Source organism: Balaenoptera musculus, chromosome 20, assembly GCF_009873245.2.
Source record: "Balaenoptera musculus isolate JJ_BM4_2016_0621 chromosome 20, mBalMus1.pri.v3, whole genome shotgun sequence".
In the NCBI taxonomy this organism is placed as follows: Eukaryota; Metazoa; Chordata; class Mammalia; order Artiodactyla; family Balaenopteridae; genus Balaenoptera; species Balaenoptera musculus.
In genome coordinates this window covers 22883956-22900436 of record NC_045804.1, presented here as the reverse complement: position 1 = coordinate 22900436, position 16481 = coordinate 22883956, and the positions used below count along the sequence as shown (strand labels likewise).

The window sequence follows — 16481 nt, the reverse complement described above, 5'->3', positions numbered from 1 at the left end:
TCCTTAGTTGCGGCAGGCGGGCTCCTTAGTTGTGGCATGTGAATCTCATGTGGGATCTAGTTCCCTGAGCAGGGATCAAACCCGGGCCCCTTGCATTGGGAGTGCGTAGTCTTAACCACTGCGCCACCAGGAAGTCCCCCATTCACACATTTTTGAAACAACCTTTCAGTTTTCTTCAGAACTTGCATCATATTCTTTTGTGTTCTCAGTGGTGATTTTTTAAAAAATCTCCAATCTTTGAAAGCAGGCTGGATTTTTAAAATTTATTTATTTATTTATTTTTAACACTTTATACTGTATTTATTTTATGTATGTATGTATGTATGTATGTATGGCTGTGTTGGGTCTTCGTTTCTGTACGAGGGCTTCCTCTAGTTGTGGCAAGCGGGGGCCACTCTTCATCGCGGTGCGCGGGCCTCTCACTATCACGGCCTCTCTTGTTGCGGAGCACAGGCTCCAGACGCGCAGGCTCAGTAATTGTGACTCACGGGCCCAGCTGCTCCGTGGCATGTGGGATCTTCCCAGACCAGGGTTCGAACCCGTGTCCCCTGCATTGGCAGGCAGACTCTCAACCACTGCGCCACCAGGGAAGCCCCAGGCTGGATTTTTCAAAGAGCCAAAAGTCATCTGAAGGCTGTTTACCATAAGTAATGCGGATGATAAGCAAGAAAGGCAGGGTTGGTTTTGATCAGGATGGAACTCCTCTGCTCATCATTAATGAGATGAGGTTTTCTTGAAAGCCTTGTTAACCAGCTGTGACGGCAGTTTCAGAAGCAAAGCTCCCAAAGTGATTTGAAGTCCCCTTGGCATCAGTGGTATAAATGTGTAACATCTAGCCTGAATGTTTTGAACTGAACAGTACTCATGTATGTGTGTGCTGGTATTTGGTTTTTTCTTCTTGCTTGCTTTTCAAATTTCATTATTTTACTGTTGAAATCTCCATGACATTTCACAGGTCGTGTCTCCTCATGAATAAGTCTGTTCCGTTCCCAAAGCCAGAACTGTGTAGAGGTAGAAACTCACTTCTGCCTCTGACAATTCTCCAGTTGGTCTGAAAGTTGTTCCTGGCCGAAAATACCTAAAACACCTTTGTAGCACTCCCCCATTTGAAAACTTTTGGCAAAGTCCCTTTTGCTCTTTTCCTTTCTCCTTTCAGTTTCTTGGCAGATCTGATGGATAATTCGGAGCTCATCAGAAATGTGACCCTTTGTGGTCATCTCCACCATGGCAAGGTGAGAGAGCTTTCGACTACTTGGAACAGGGTTGCTCTTCATTTCTGCTCATTTTTTCAGCCCTCAGAGTCACACGTTGGGGTCTGAGGCCATAAGGCTGGACCTCCTCACTCTGGGGGGCCTCCATGCCTATTGTGAAACTGAGCTGTGAAATTCTAGCTTTTCCTGAGCAGCAGATGGAAAGCTAAGCCACTTGCATGCCTGAGCCTTGTGTCTACATCTGGACAGAAGAGGGGAAATTGAGCCTTGCTCTGATTTTATAAGTTTTCATTTCCTGGGGGATGCTTGTCTAAGAAAGATTTCATCTTTCATTTGAAAATAATCCTGTGGCTTCATTGTTAATTCTTTGCTGGCCCATAATCCTCCCTGCTCTCTTCTTCCTCTCTTTATCCCTAAATTATGTGGTGTAGTGGGAACTGGGAGAAGGGTAGAGTAGATTTTTCTCTGTGGTTGGCAGAACCTAACTTTCTCTTCCCTTTCAGACATGTTTTGTAGATTGTTTAATAGAGCAGACTCACCCGGAAATCAGAAAGCGCTACGACCAAGATGTGAGTAGAAATTCTGTTGAAGGTTAAGGATGAACCATTCAGAATATACAGGGGTGGGTGTCTCTCTCCTTTCCCTTTCTTCCACCTTCCCACTCTCACTGTAAATAATGATGCATATAATGTGCTGCTTTATAATTGTAATTTCTATTAATAGGCCTTAAGAAAATAATTTCAACTTTCTCAGAAACAGAGAGAATATTAGCGTGCAGTATTTTTGGATGATCTGTTCCGCGCTTGGGATCCCTCCTCTGTTCTGATACATGCTGACTTCGATAACCTATTCTTTCCTGTCATAGTATTAATAGCTTCTCTATAAATATAATACAATTGGACCTTGTTGTTTTCATGATAAATTTAAATGCCTGTGAATGAGGCCAAGTGGGGCTGCAAGTCTCAGTGCAATAAATGTTCAGTCTTGGCCAGATTGACTGTTTTGACGTTCAGGGTCCCATGAAGGCCGGATGTGTCTCCATGTACCACTGTGAAAAATTCAGTGCATTTGATATAATTTAGCTCTTCAGTCATACCTGGTCTTTAGTGACTTCCCCTACTCCCCAACCAACCACACACCCAGGAGCATTTTCCATCTGGGAGGGTGCTGGTCTCATTGTCTGAAATTTCTGTAGGGGTACCCTGTTGTCTTCCATCTATTCTCCTCCTGAGGCAGAGACCCTTGAGCTGGGAGGTGGTGAGGGAAAAGTAATTGATGGTTTGTGTGGGAGAGGAGTCTGAATTCAGGAGGTAACTACAGTTCCTTTTTTTTTTTTTTTTTAAAGCTGTGCTACACTGACATCCTCTTCACAGAGCAAGAGGTAAGTGTGCCTTTGGAAGTCTGATTGTTGTCCACAGCAGGCCCAGCAGTAGTAGTTTTGTAGGGAATGTCGAAGAGCTTTACGGTAACATTTTGGTCCATACCACACACCTCCCCACCCTCACTCCCACCCCTCATCTCTTTATCTCCCTGCTTCTCTCGGTCATACTATGATCTATAACTTGAAAGAGAGCTGGGTAGGCAAACTGTAGGGTAAAAGGGGAGACCCTCCTATCTTTGGCTGGATTTAATTTAGCCTAGTAGGGCAAATGCTAAGAGGTGATGTGTACATTTATGCTGTAAGTTCTGCAGAAGCTAAACATGATTTATAAAATGACATCATCCTTAAAATCTGTAAGATGACCCCATCCATATGTTGATCTTTCTGGGGGTAGCTTCTCCTGGAGAATGGGTTCATCTGTCTTTGTGCTTCTCTTTCTGTATAAAAGAGTGAGCATACATCTCTGTCTGTCTTTCCCATTCCTACTGGTTGGTCTTTCTTTCCATCTGGATCTTTGTCTCTCCCCTCTAATCCCTTCTGTTTCCCCCTCTTCTTTTTTTTTTTTTTTTTTTTTGGTCCCCTTCTTCTTTATTTCTGTCTCTCATAAATGACCACATGGAAAGCACAAGAGTGTAAGTACTGTGATTAACCAAAGGAACCTTGAACGGTGCTGGCATATGTTAAGCACTCAACAGATACTAGCTATTGTTTTTTTATATATATATTTATATATTTGTTTGACTGGAGTTGTTTTAATACTTATTTTCTGTTACAGCTTTTATAATATATTTTTAAGAAAACCTAAAATGCCGCAGATTGTTTCTTTTTACTTGTACTGTGCTTAATTATTTTTGTTTACAGTGTATGAGGAGGATAAGATTTTAGGACTCTGGATTCTCTATTAAGGTTTAATACTGCTTTGCTAGCTTGTTCATTTTTTTATTTTTACTTTTTTGTATTTGAACCAACTCCCCCCGCCGCCCCGCCCCAGTGCTTTTTTTTTTTTTTTCCAAACGCATTGTTTACTTTGTTTATTTATTTATTTATTTTTGGCTGTGTGGCTCTTCGTTTCTGTGTGAGGGCTTTCTCTAGTTGTGGCAAGCGGGGGCCACTCTTCATCGCAGTGTGCGGGCCTTTCACTGTCGCGGCCTCTCTTGTTGCGGAGCACAGGCTCCAGACGCGCAGGCTCAGTAATTGTGGCTCACGGGCCTAGTTGCTCCGTGGCATGTGGGATCTTCCCAGACCAGGGCTCGAACCCGTGTGCCCTGCATTGGCAGGTGGATTCTCAACCACTGCGCCACCAGGGAAGCCCCCCAGTGCTTTTTAACATCAAGATTGTTCATCTTTAAGGTCATTCTGGTTAGAGACCTAGATAAAAATCACACCCACTACAAGGAGAGACATCAGTGTAATTTACTAGCAACTGGAAAGATCCAAGAGCAGAGTGAATCCCTCCTGAATAGGAAGAAGCCTTGATCACTCTCGCCCTCTTTCTCTCTGCGGCTTTCAGAGGGGTGTTGGCATCAAGAGTACTCCTGTGACAGTAGTCTTGCCAGATACCAAAGGAAAATCCTACCTCTTCAATATCATGGACACTCCAGGTAGGACATTCCTTGAGTTTTTACCATCAGAACCCTGTCCTGTTTGTTTCTTTTGCTTCCAGAACAGAGCAGAGCGTTATGTCTTTGTTTTTACATTCCCTTGCCTTCATTGAGATAATTTTCTTTTTTTAACTGTCTCCTTTGCTTCTAACTAGTTAATTAGCCAGCAGTGTGCTCCAGGCCTTCTATTTTGTTCCTCTCTTGACTCTGCTCTAGAAGATTTAAATTTGGGGGAATCTTATTCACTTATTCATTTCAGCCTGTGTCAGCCCATGCTAGACATTGGGGCAACAAAGCTGAGTCAGACATGGTCCCGGCCTCAGGCAGTCTCAGTCTTTTGAAGGAGACTATGGGGGCACACACCGATGGCTGGGGGACATGCAGGTTACCATAGAAGCAGCATACCTCACCCTGTGGCTGACTTTCTCTTTGGGAAGGACCAGCTCAGGGTTCCCTTTTTTTAAATAGGAAAATTTGGGTTTTGACAGATTGGCCTTCTTTGCCCCATCAGATGCCCGATGCCCTCGTACCTCTCAGCCCCTGACCCCTACCCGCACCCACCAGCACCACCTTGCCAGGAACCAGCTCCCGTGCTCCAGGCCCTCCTTTGCCCTCTTTCCTGCTTCCAAATTGTCTTCTGTCCCGCAGAACTCTGTTCACTGCTGATTAGACTGGTTTAGTCTGCGAGTTGAATGTGTTGTGCCCTCCTTGATAAAATGCTTTCTTTATGTTTGGGGGCCTCCTGTATAAAAGCATAATCCAAGGATGTGGCTCTAACGTGGAACTTTGCACACTGCAGGGAGTTGTGGGGAGAAGGGAAGGGGGTATTTGTGGGTTCACATGCTTTGCAGTGCCCCACAGACCACGTACAAGTTAATTGTGCCTCATCCTGCCACCACACAAGTGGCGACTTACTTGGTATTTGCTTTTCAGGACACGTGAATTTTTCTGACGAGGTCACAGCTGGCTTGCGCATCTCAGATGGAGTGGTCCTTTTCATCGATGCTGCTGAGGGCGTAAGTCTGCGTCAGTTCTCTTAGGACCCCTCCTCCCTGTCATGTTTGCCGCACACGATGCCCAGAGCTCTGAGTGAGCTGGGAATTAGAGAACGTGAGAGTCTGTGGGATTAAGCCTCACCTTTGCTCTAAAATTAGGGCAGCAAATGAAAGTCAAAATTAGTTCTCAGTGAGTCCCTCACTCCCTGCCCAGTGAAGCTCAAAATGATAAGACCCATTGTCATTCAGAAACACAAAAATGACAAAGGTAAATAAAAGGGAGGGAGGAGAGTTTTAAATGTTAATGGATTTGTCTAAGGTAAAGAGAGATTGGAGTTAAAAGGCCCAAAGATTAGGTGATTTGGCTAACCTCATTCATGTTGTCATCGGTGAGATAGCCAGCAGAGGGAGCCAGGGTTACCTTTTTAAAAATTGACTTCATCTTGGAGTAATTTCAAACTTACTGAAAAGTTGCAGTAGTACAGAGAACACCCTCATTTGTAATTCTGTCTCTGTACATGTACATATGCACTCACACGTATGTGTTTTCCCCTTGAACCATTTGAAAATAAAATATTTCAGAATGTATTTCCTAAGAATAAGGACATTCACTTACATAATCATAATACACTTACCAGAATCTGGGAATTCAACGTTGATACAATATTGTTGTACAGATCTTTTTCTGTAGACCTTAGTCAGTCTCACTAATTGTCTCATTAATGTCCTTTATAGAATTTTTTTTCCTTATCCAGCATGATGCATAACATTTAATTTTCATGTCTCTTTTAATTGGAATTCTTCTTTTACCTTTCTTGGTCTTTTATGACGTTAGCATTTTTGAAGTGTATAGGCCATTTATTTTGTAGACTGTCTCTCAATCAGGGTTTGTCTAATGTTTCCTCATGATTAGGTTCAGGTTATTTGGGGCAGGAATACTATATCAGCACAGTTGTGTTCTTATTAGTCCATCACATCAGAAGGCCCATGATGTAACCTTATCCCATTATTGGTGATGTGAACTTTGATCACTTGGTTAAGGTGGGTGTGCCAGGCTTCTCCAATGTAAAGTTACTGTTTTCCCCCTTGTAATAACTGATTTGTGGGGTGATACCTTGAGTCTACGTATACATGTTATTCCTTATCAAACTTTACCAGTTTTATCATCCATTGGTCATTCCTAGCTTATTGATATAATAGTTGCAAATGGTGATTTTCTAACTCTTACTATTTCTTCTGTATTTATTGGTTGGAATTCTGTTGTAAGGAAGAGATTTCCCTTCTCCATTTGCTTATTTATTATCCGTATGGATACACGGATTTTTATTTTACTCAGTGGGTTATAATCCACTAGTATCTTTATATCTTTTAATATTCTAGTTATCCCAGATTTGGCTAGTGAGAACTCCTTCAGGCTGGCTCCTTTATCCTTTTGACATGCCCCGTCTTTTTTTAGGCACAAAAAGATGTCCTAGAGTCATCTTGTACTTTCCCTGCCCCAATCCTGGAATCAGCCATTTCTCCATGGAGCTTTGGCTCCTTATAGTGAGGACGGATACTTAGAAACAAAGATCAGAGTATGTTCATTGCTACTGGGACACATTGCTTCTAGGACTTTTCACTGAACACAGATAATATACACCCAAAGGTATCTGTAACTGTTTCTACACATACATATTAAAAACCATTAACACAGTAGAAGAGAAGAAAAAAATCAATTTATCCTAATACCCACAATTCTATTTCAGCACCACGGCTTCTTCCCAAGCCTTCCTTGGTTCCTTCTCTGGCACCGAGAAACCTGGCTCCCAACATCATCAGTGTATTTATTCATTTCTCAATCCTGCAAGGTCACCTCTTAAAATTCCTGAATCTGCCATTGGGCAAGATACCCTCTGCTTCCCCCCAACAATCTATTTCCTCTTTTCCACATTCTTCATATTTTTAAGTAGTACCTTCTTTGGCTCTGCTCTGGACTGTTCTGCCCTCTTTGCTGTCATCACCACCTTCTGAGCCTTGTGTCTCTCAGGTGATGCTGAACACAGAGCGGCTGATCAAGCACGCCGTGCAGGAGAGGCTGGCAGTCACCGTGTGCATCAACAAGATTGACCGGCTGATCCTGGAGCTGAAGCTGCCCCCCACTGATGCTTATTACAAGCTGCGTCACATTGTAGATGAGGTCAACGGATTAATAAGGTAGAGGAACCCCGGGAGTGGACCTCCTGTCCTCGGCACTCTGGTTTTTATAATCTTAACCTTGGAACACCTCTGGGGGCAACTCTGATTCCTTGGCATGCGTTGACAAGCTTGTTGGACACAGCTAGAGGCGCATTCTGTGGCTCTGCAGGGATTGACTCCGCCGCCTTGGCCTCATTAACTCTGCTCCTTAACCAGATATGCAGCTTGCCACACATCCTCAATTTAGTACTGCAGTCAGTACCCTGAGCTCTAGAATCAGTCTCGTCTTCACCGAACCAACCATGTAAAGTTGGGCAGAGTCCTTAAGCTCATAGAGCCTCAGTTTCTGCTTCCGTAAGAAGGGAATAGTAATATTTGCCCAATGAGATGTTACAAGGAATTAAAGACAGCCAGTGTAACACACTTAGCACGGTGCTCAGCATACAGTAACTGATGGGTGAGTAATGTTAGCTGCTATTATCTTACTAGCACAGACTCAGTAAGAGAAGGAACTGTTGGCTTTTATTTCTTGTTGAAGCTGCTTTTCAAAAAGATGGATTTGGGGTTTATGAGTGATGGTTGGGAGACCTTAGAACACAGTACCAAGGTGGCTTTGAAGAATAGCTTAAATTAGTTTTTTTTGGCCACACCGCACAGCTTGTGGGATCTTAGTTCCCCGACCAGGGATCCAGTCCGGGCCCCCAGCAGTGGAAGCGTGGAGTCCTAACCACTGAACCGCCAGGGAACTCCCTGAATATATTCTTAAAGACAGTTTTATCTGTAGGCTGAAGGATGTACTGGATGACTTTTTGAGGCCCGTTGCAGGGCCTGGGAGGAGGCTGCCCTCCTGAGAGAGCTCCTCTCCAGCTGAGGGTCAGGGACAGTACTCTCGTGGCGGGGACAGGTTCACCTTCAGACACCCCGCCCCGCCATCCCCCAGTTTGTAACACTGATTCTCAACAGGGGTATCTTCTCCCTGTTACTGGAAGGGCTGAGAATGACTGGAGCCCATATAATGGCCAGAGTCGAAAAGATGAAATGATAAACTTCTCTAAAGGGGGGACGGCTTGGACAGGGCTAAATCCTTATGTACCAGAATAGGAAGTCAAGAAGTCACATCTCAACCACCAAACAAGAAATAGCAACATGGGGCTTCCCTGGTGGCGCAGTGGTTAAGAATCCGCCTGCCAATGCAGGGGACACGGGTTCCAGCCCTGGTCTGGGAAGATCCCACATGCCGCGGAGCAACTAAGCCGGTGTGCCACAACTACTGAGCCTGGGCTCTAGAGCCCGCAAGCCACAACTACTAAGCCCACGTGCCACAATTACTGAAGCCCGCCCCCTAGATAGAGCCTGTACTCCACAACGAAGAGCAGCCCACACTCGCCACAACTAGAGAAAGCCTGTGCACAGCAACGAAGACCCAATGCAGCCAAAAAAAAAAAAAAGAAAGAAATAAAAAGAAATAGCAACATGAACATATTATTTAGAAATATGGAGGTGAATGCTCTAGAAGCACCTTTAAAAGAGTTGAAAGCAATTGCCTCTGGGGACCGTAACTTGGGAGTATGGTAGGGGACTACTCTTTATAAGCCAATACTTTTATTTCTAAATTAAGAAAGTCCAGGGACTTCCCTGGTGGTGCAGTGGCTAAGACTCTGCGCTCCCAACGCAGGGGGCCCGGGTTTGATCCCTGGTCAGGGAACTAGATCCCACATGCCGCCACTAAGAGTTCACATGCCGCAGCTAAAAAGATTCTGCACGCTGCAACTAAGACCTGGCGCAGCCAAATATTTTTTAAAAAGAAAAGAAATTGCGTAAAGCAGGGTGTCAGAAAGGCTAGGGTTGTGGATTTGATCCCTGTGTACAGCTGGTTTTCTTATAAATGCTAGTGAACTTGGGGTGCTGTGGCTTCTGCATGGCTTTTAAGACTGAACGTTTTAACATGAATTTGTAAAAGCAAAGCCAAACAAGGCAATGAAGAGTAGGGCAGTGAGAGCAGGGGGCAAAGTTGCTTTTTTTTCATTCATTCATTCATTCATTCATTTACTTACACTGGTGTTTCTCTTTGTGAAATTGAGATTTCTCTAAAATGTTGGATTTCTCTAATCTTATCACATTAGATTAGTTTCCTGTGTTCCAAGGTCTTTGTCTCTGTCCTCCAAGTTTCCCCTTGTCTGGCGCAGTTAACTTCTTCAAGATCACGCAGAATGTTTCCAGCTCTGGGAGATCACTTTGTTACTGGGGGTTAGGGTACAGCTCCATCATGTCACTTTCTTGGATCAGGCTGTTGGCAAAGCCGAGTGTATAACGCAAGCCCCTTCTGAGGGTGAGGGCTGGAAAGAAGCTGTGATATTGAGTCCCTGCGCCCTTCACCCTTGGCATCGCGCCGGCATTGCTGCCCAGCCTGGCTCTGCACTCACGGCTGTCTCTGTTTCAGCATGTATTCCACTGACGAGAACCTAATCCTTTCCCCGCTCCTGGGCAACGTCTGCTTCTCCAGCTCCCAGTACAGCATCTGCTTCACACTGGGCTCCTTTGCCAAGATCTACGCTGACACCTTTGGTAAGCTCTGGCTGGCAGTCTGTCTCTCCAGCTTCCCCAGAGTCATGTGTGCCTTTCCTGCTGAATGGTTTAGAAATGGGCTTCATGCCAGAGTCCCCTGTCGGAGGGAGGCATTTTATCAAGTGTTGTCTTCCCATCTGGGGCTCTTTTTGGCACCTAGGCTCTTTCCTCGGGCTAACTGCTTTCCAAACAATAAATAGAGGGATAAAGGTGCCTGGGAAGAAATGGGTGGAGAGGGAGCTCAAGTTAGGAATAAGAATCTCTCCTAGGGTGAAACAGATTTTGTCAAGAAGGAATTATCCATGGCTCCAAAGCCATTCAGGCCTCTTTCTCAGAGATGGAATCTCTCTCACCGGTCGTGCTTCTAGCTGTCTTTCCAACTATATCCAGGCACATAGAAGTTTTGTAGGCCCACTTGAGAACTCGAGTTGGATTCGCAGCCCACTGGGACGTCCAGCAGAATGATTTTATAGGCCCCTGGAGCCGCAACATCAGAACCCTGGGACCAGCTCCCCAACTCTCAAGAGGTTCCCGTGCACTCCACCTCTGTGCCTCCCCAGTTCCCTCAGATCTAGTAGGAACCATGTCCTGGGTGTCAGTGTGTAGCCTGTGTGTCAAATACTGTACTTCCGCACAGAGGTCTTTGTCACCCCCATTTTTGGAGCTGAGGAGACAGGCTCAGTGAGAAGCCTCAGAGCTGGTCAGCGCTGGCGTTGGGGCACCAGTGTTCTTTAGTCACTGGTCCTGCCTCACTCTCAAACGTGGAAACGTTTGCTCTGGTGAAAATAATGGACCAATTAAAACTTGGTCTTTTTTAAAATATGTACATATTTACTGCATCCTTATTTAGAAGAGTGGAAAATACAGTAAAATGTGAAGGAAACAAAATTCACCCATAACCTCATTACCATAACTACTGCAAACATTCTGATGTAGTTCCTTCTTTCTCAGTTCAGTGTTTTACATAAAAGAGATCGTATTTTATATATATACATATAGTATAATAGCATAAGATAAGTATTCACTTAGCATTAGATCACAATAATTTGCCTATTAAAATTTATTGATAAAAATGATTTTATGTAACTGCCTATTGGTCCGCTGTATAGATGTACTATAACTTATTCGCTTTCTCATCATTAGACATATATTTTGGTTGTTTCCAAATGGCTCTTTTTTAAAAAATGTATAGATGGACAGACAGTAAATGAAATTCACCTGAACAAGGTTCCAGGTTATGTTTCTGAATGTTGTTTGTATCAACATATGAAGCAAAATCCAAGATTGTTTCTGTAATTATACTGTATTGACGGTTCAGTTTCTGACTGAAAATGGCTCTGAGCCTCAGGAGAGATTATTACTCACCCTTCGAACCCACTGTTAGTTTCCGAAGAAACCAGCTTTGAGCCCCAGCATCATTCTGAAAAGCCACGTATGGACTTCTGGAAAGTCAGCACTGGAAGGAATCAGAGATCACTGCGTCCTTCCCCATCGTTTTACATGTGGGAAAACTGTGCCCAGGGACACAGACCTTATTGATGGGGTTGGGACTAGAATCCACTTTGGTGCTTTTTTAATCACATCATCCTGCCAAAATTGATACCATGTCTTCTTACTAGGAACACAAGGCATGATGAATAATCTCTGACTCCTGGGAACTTCATCCAGTGGGTAGACAGAATCCCACAGTGATGAATGACAGTGTAAGGTGGTGTAGGCTTAGTGCCTGGGGGCTGCCGTAGGCAGGTGGAGCTGAGGGAATTCGGCTGCAAAGGCCTAGGGGAGGCTGCCTGAAGGAGACGGGGCTTTGACGGTGGAGAGTAGGGAGCCAGGAGGTCCAGACTCGCTGGGCTGGGAGAGGAGGCACGGAGGCAGGTGGTGTTGGCCCACGGGCGGCTGTTCAGGAATAGTGGACTGTTCCATCAAGGAGAAGAGTTGAAGTAAAACTACTGGGAGGCTGGGTTGGGACCACATTGGGGAGGGTTGGAATGCGAGGTTAAGGAATTTAGACTTTATCCTGTAGGCAGTTAGGAGCTAATAAAGATTGGAGTGGGATGATATGTGCAAAGCTGATGGAAGATAGGCCAGAGAGAGGAAATGATGAGGGAAGGGACACTTATTTAGACATTTTCGCCAATATACAGATACAGGATTGTGATTATTGGCTTGATGTTATCTTTGAGATTGAAAGGGGGCAGGGGGATTGGAGAGGTGTTCACTCATTCTTTGAGTAAGCACGTATTAAACGTCTGTTACGCACTAGGCCTGGTTCTGTGAGTGCTCGGGCAGCTCAGTCCAGTGATTATAATACAGTGTATGTTAAGTGCAGTAATAGAGGTGTGTAAAAGAAACAGCGGTTCACAGAGGAGAGAGGGTTAAAGTAACTAATAACGTGGGAAAGAAGGGGAAATGTGGTGATTAACCAAGTGGGCAACAAAGAGATTTTGAGCTTGGTTGAAGTGCCGATGATGGCCTCACTGAAAGGGAGCGAAAAGTCTGAGGGAATGTGGCTTTAGGGAAAAGGTGATGAATTTCCTCTATGCCTTCTCAAGAAAGAGATAGCAGTCTGACATCTGGGTTAGAAACATCCACGAGATAGCTGGTGCTATCAGGGATCTAACTGAATGTTAGACGAGCTCTGGACTCAGAAGATCTTGAATTTTAAAAGCCACAATTGCTGGCTTCAGTCTGATGAGGATCAGCAGTTGCAGTCAAACTAAAAATATCAATTGGTAAAAGATGACACAACGGTTAGCTTTGGTGTTTTCTCTCCAGAGGGCTGGGTGTGTGCCTTCTAGAGGTTGACGGCTAGTCGGAGCCTCAGCGTGGTGCTGCAGCTGGGAGGTTGCCCACACTGGCAGCGGAGTAGAGCTTCTGTGGGTCAGGAAGGAATGAAGGAACTACTAAGATCCACTGCAGGAAGGGGCGGTAATAGGTGCACACAGAGGATAGCATGTAGGCAGTTGAGCCTGTTGCATCAAAGGAAAGGATATAAATTGTACCCTTGTCCATAGCTCAGTCATAGGCTTCCTGGAGATGGAGCTACCTGAGTGCTCATTTTGGCTCCAGCATCGCCTTGTTGACTTTGGGCCAGTAGTGTCCCTTGTGCCTCAGTATCCTTGTCTGCCTGCCTGGGTAGAAGCAAATGTCTGGACCTTGGAGAGGAAGGTGCAAGAATTCCTCAGCTAGAAACCACTTGTGGCACATGAAACAATTTCGAATAGTACTTTGCTAGGTAGACTATAATTGTATGGCTTTTCTTATAGGTGACATTAACTACCAGGAATTTGCTAAAAGACTCTGGGGTGACATCTACTTCAACCCCAAGACGTAAGTAGAGTGCAGGAAGTGACTCTCTAGAGGCGTGATCCATTTTCCCAGTAAGTGCGGACAGACAGAGAAAGAGTTCCTAAGATTAAAACCTACTTTTTTATTAGACGTGAACTACCATCTTTCCTCCTCTAAGTGAGCTGGCTCCATGAGCTCTAACACGGTGAGAGGCCATTTCCCTTGAAGTCTCCACAGCTCAGCCCAGGCATGCATGAGGGTCATAACCTATGCCGTCTCAGGAGTCTGTGTTTGGAGATTTTATGATCACACACATTCCTTCCCCTCGGCTTGGCCTTGCCCAGATTCAGAAGTTAGGAAATCCACCCTTGGGGTTGGTGACACTGCCATCTCCCTCCTGGGTCTCCCATAACTCTTGATCTCTTCAGGCGAAAGTTCACCAAAAAGGCCCCAACCAGCAGCTCCCAGAGGAGCTTCGTGGAGTTTATCTTGGAGCCCCTCTATAAGATCCTCGCTCAGGTGAGTGTGTCAGGTCACCTGGCTCAGGTCTGCCCTTCTAAGCACAGGGTGGAAGAGCTGGTGAACTTGGTCTTCCCCCTGCCCCTGAACCTGATCAGTTTTGTATTACTCAGTATGAGGAAGGTTGGTCACCAGTCTTCTGGATCTAGAACACTACAGTCCTCTAAGTGCTGTTGAGATCAGAGTAAAGGGGGAAGATAGAAAAGAAAAGGCACAGCCTGGAGAAACGTACAAAGATTTTGACTATTCGAAAGAATGTGACACTTGAGAAGTAATAGTTTCAGTTATGGGGATTTAACTTCGATATAATTGTTTCACATGAACGTTCTCTAGTTTTTACTTTTATACACATATGAAAATATATTTAAAATATATATATATATGTTATAGCATTATTTATACCAGCAGGAAAAGGGGAAAAAACTGGAAATACGTGTTCATCGGTGAGAATCTGATTAAATGAATTACGGTACACCCCATAAAATGAAGTATTTTGCAGCCATTAAATGAATGGCTATATGAGCTTGATTTTAATGACTGTTCTGGGCACATATGTATGTGATGTTTGTCAGATTGAAAAGGATGCATCAGACAGTGGTAATGATGTAGTTAAACATGTAGGATGCTCCAAGCAACTATCCACCAATGAAAATAATAAATAAATAAATAAATAAATAAATAAATAAATAAATAAATAAATAAAACATGTGGGATGCTCCAAAGAAAAGAATATAACATTGCATTTGTATGAATTTGTGCTACCTAAAAGGGTAATAATGTTGTACAGGAATTTTCATACATACCTTTCTCCCAAGACAGTTATACTTTATGAGTGTTATGTGTTTATGCAAGTGTTTAATAAGCACTGTGCACAGTGAACACACACACATACACAAAATGTGTGTGGCCATTCCAACTGACAAAATAGTAAAACATAGCAACAAAACAAAGTACCACGATTAAAATTTATTAGTGCTGGAAAATACTTCGTATCTTGTGTGAGACTAAGGATTAAAGAAGAAATTTATATAGTCCGTCTCTGTAGAGACCTTGAGTCTGCTGAGGATGATTTAGCTTGGCCCCATTCTGACAGCCGATGGACTGCTAGGTGACCTTTTTTGGTTCCTTCCAGTGCAGTGATCCTCTAAATCTGAGAAGTCTCTAAATAGGGAAGGAAGGGTAAGGGATTTCCTGAGTGAGATGAGATGCTGCTTTTCGGACACCAGGGGGCAGCACTGACAGCAGTCCGTCTGAGAGGGCCAGGTTTATTGGCTGGTGTGGGCATTTAACTGAGCTTGCTACACCCACTGTTGGTTTGAAGTGTAAGTACCAAAGATTTCCCTGAAACCAAATTGATATCCTTGCCAAGAGCTCTCCCTGTAGAAGAGAACCCAGTGCAGTGACCCTTCCTATTGCCCTTTGGCCCCCCTTGTCCTCTGTACCACCACACTGGGGCTATGATTCGAGCTGACATGGTGTCAACTGTCACAGGTCGTGGGTGATGTGGACACCAGCCTCCCGAGGACCCTGGATGAGCTTGGCATCCACCTGACCAAGGAGGAGCTGAAGCTGAACATCCGCCCCCTGCTCAGGCTGGTCTGCAAAAAATTCTTTGGCGAGTTCACAGGTAAGGAGCTCATCGTCATCACCATTTTCCTCCACATGTATCATGGGGACCTTTTCCTTACCCCACAGTGGTGTTTGGAGATCTGAGGCTCTTTTAAGTAAACTGCAGGTCAGGATGCAGGGCACCTGGGTTTTTTCCTAGCTGCTTTGCTTAGAAGATGGTACCAAGAATTCTATCTTGGGAAAACAAAAGCAATTAAATTTCCCTACCAGGAGGAGCATGCAAGTAAAGGGGATGGGGAAGCAGATTCTGAGGTTCTGGTGTTTTTGCCAGAGGGCAGTCAGGAAGGTGGACTCGTGGGTGTGGTAAAATAGTGGGAAAAGCCCCAGGCTGGGACTTGGGAGATGGGTTATAGACTCCAATCTCTCTTTCCCCCAAGCTCCTCTTTCTCATATTTTAGTCATGCAGAAGGCAGGTGTTATAGTAAAACAAGCCCCAGACTGGCTGTGAAAAGACCTGAGTCTTAATCCTCCTCTGGCTCTGTCCCGTGGGGTGATCCCGGGCCAGCCACTCAATCCTTCTGTCACTCTAATCTCTCATCTGTAAAATAAGGGAGGTGGAAAAGGTGATGGCTAAGGGCCCTCTCAGCAATCTCTTGATTCCGAGTCTGATAGGAATTAGGTATCTGAATCCCTAAAGCGCATAATTTTAATGGTTCATTCTGGGCTGGTCCTGAATCTGACATAGGAGATCCCAACTAAAAGCAGACATGCTAGGCACCCCAAGGTGCCAATGGAGGTTCTCTCTTGTATGGCTTATTGGCTGTTAGAAAAACAGAATAACTTACTGAACAGAAACATATGAAGTGTTTCCCAAAGGGAAGAGTCAATTCGGAGATTGTTCTAAGTAGATCTAGAAAGAAGAGATGGGGTACTTATTTAGTTTTGTGTAAGTGCTCAGTAAGTGCTTATATTCAGTAAAAGGTCATGGACTGATATAGATACATTAAAGTTTTTGTCAGCTGAGTTCCAAGGAACCACTTAGACCTTCTTCTTGCTCTTCCCTGGCATCAGTGTGATTCCAAATCTTTTAGCAGCGTATGCCCAGGCAACAGGGTATCACTTCTGCCTAGAATCATAGGACCATAGCTTTTCGAGCTGAAAAGCAGTCCCCTCA

The 16481-nt window shown here is 44.5% G+C and overlaps 1 protein-coding gene across 1 annotated transcript in view; it reads left to right on the top strand.

The window, feature by feature from the left end:
- The window catches only part of EFTUD2 (elongation factor Tu GTP binding domain containing 2), a 34824-nt gene that overhangs the window by 9351 nt on the left and 8992 nt on the right, over positions 1-16481 (top strand). Inside the window, exons 5-14 of the mRNA XM_036836575.1 lie at positions 1157-1232; positions 1715-1780; positions 2557-2592; positions 4103-4193; positions 5127-5209; positions 7218-7384; positions 9807-9931; positions 13198-13261; positions 13648-13738; positions 15230-15365. Of these exons, the coding sequence (XP_036692470.1) occupies positions 1157-1232; positions 1715-1780; positions 2557-2592; positions 4103-4193; positions 5127-5209; positions 7218-7384; positions 9807-9931; positions 13198-13261; positions 13648-13738; positions 15230-15365 (935 nt within the window). The remainder of the gene's footprint in view (positions 1-1156; positions 1233-1714; positions 1781-2556; positions 2593-4102; positions 4194-5126; positions 5210-7217; positions 7385-9806; positions 9932-13197; positions 13262-13647; positions 13739-15229; positions 15366-16481) is intronic.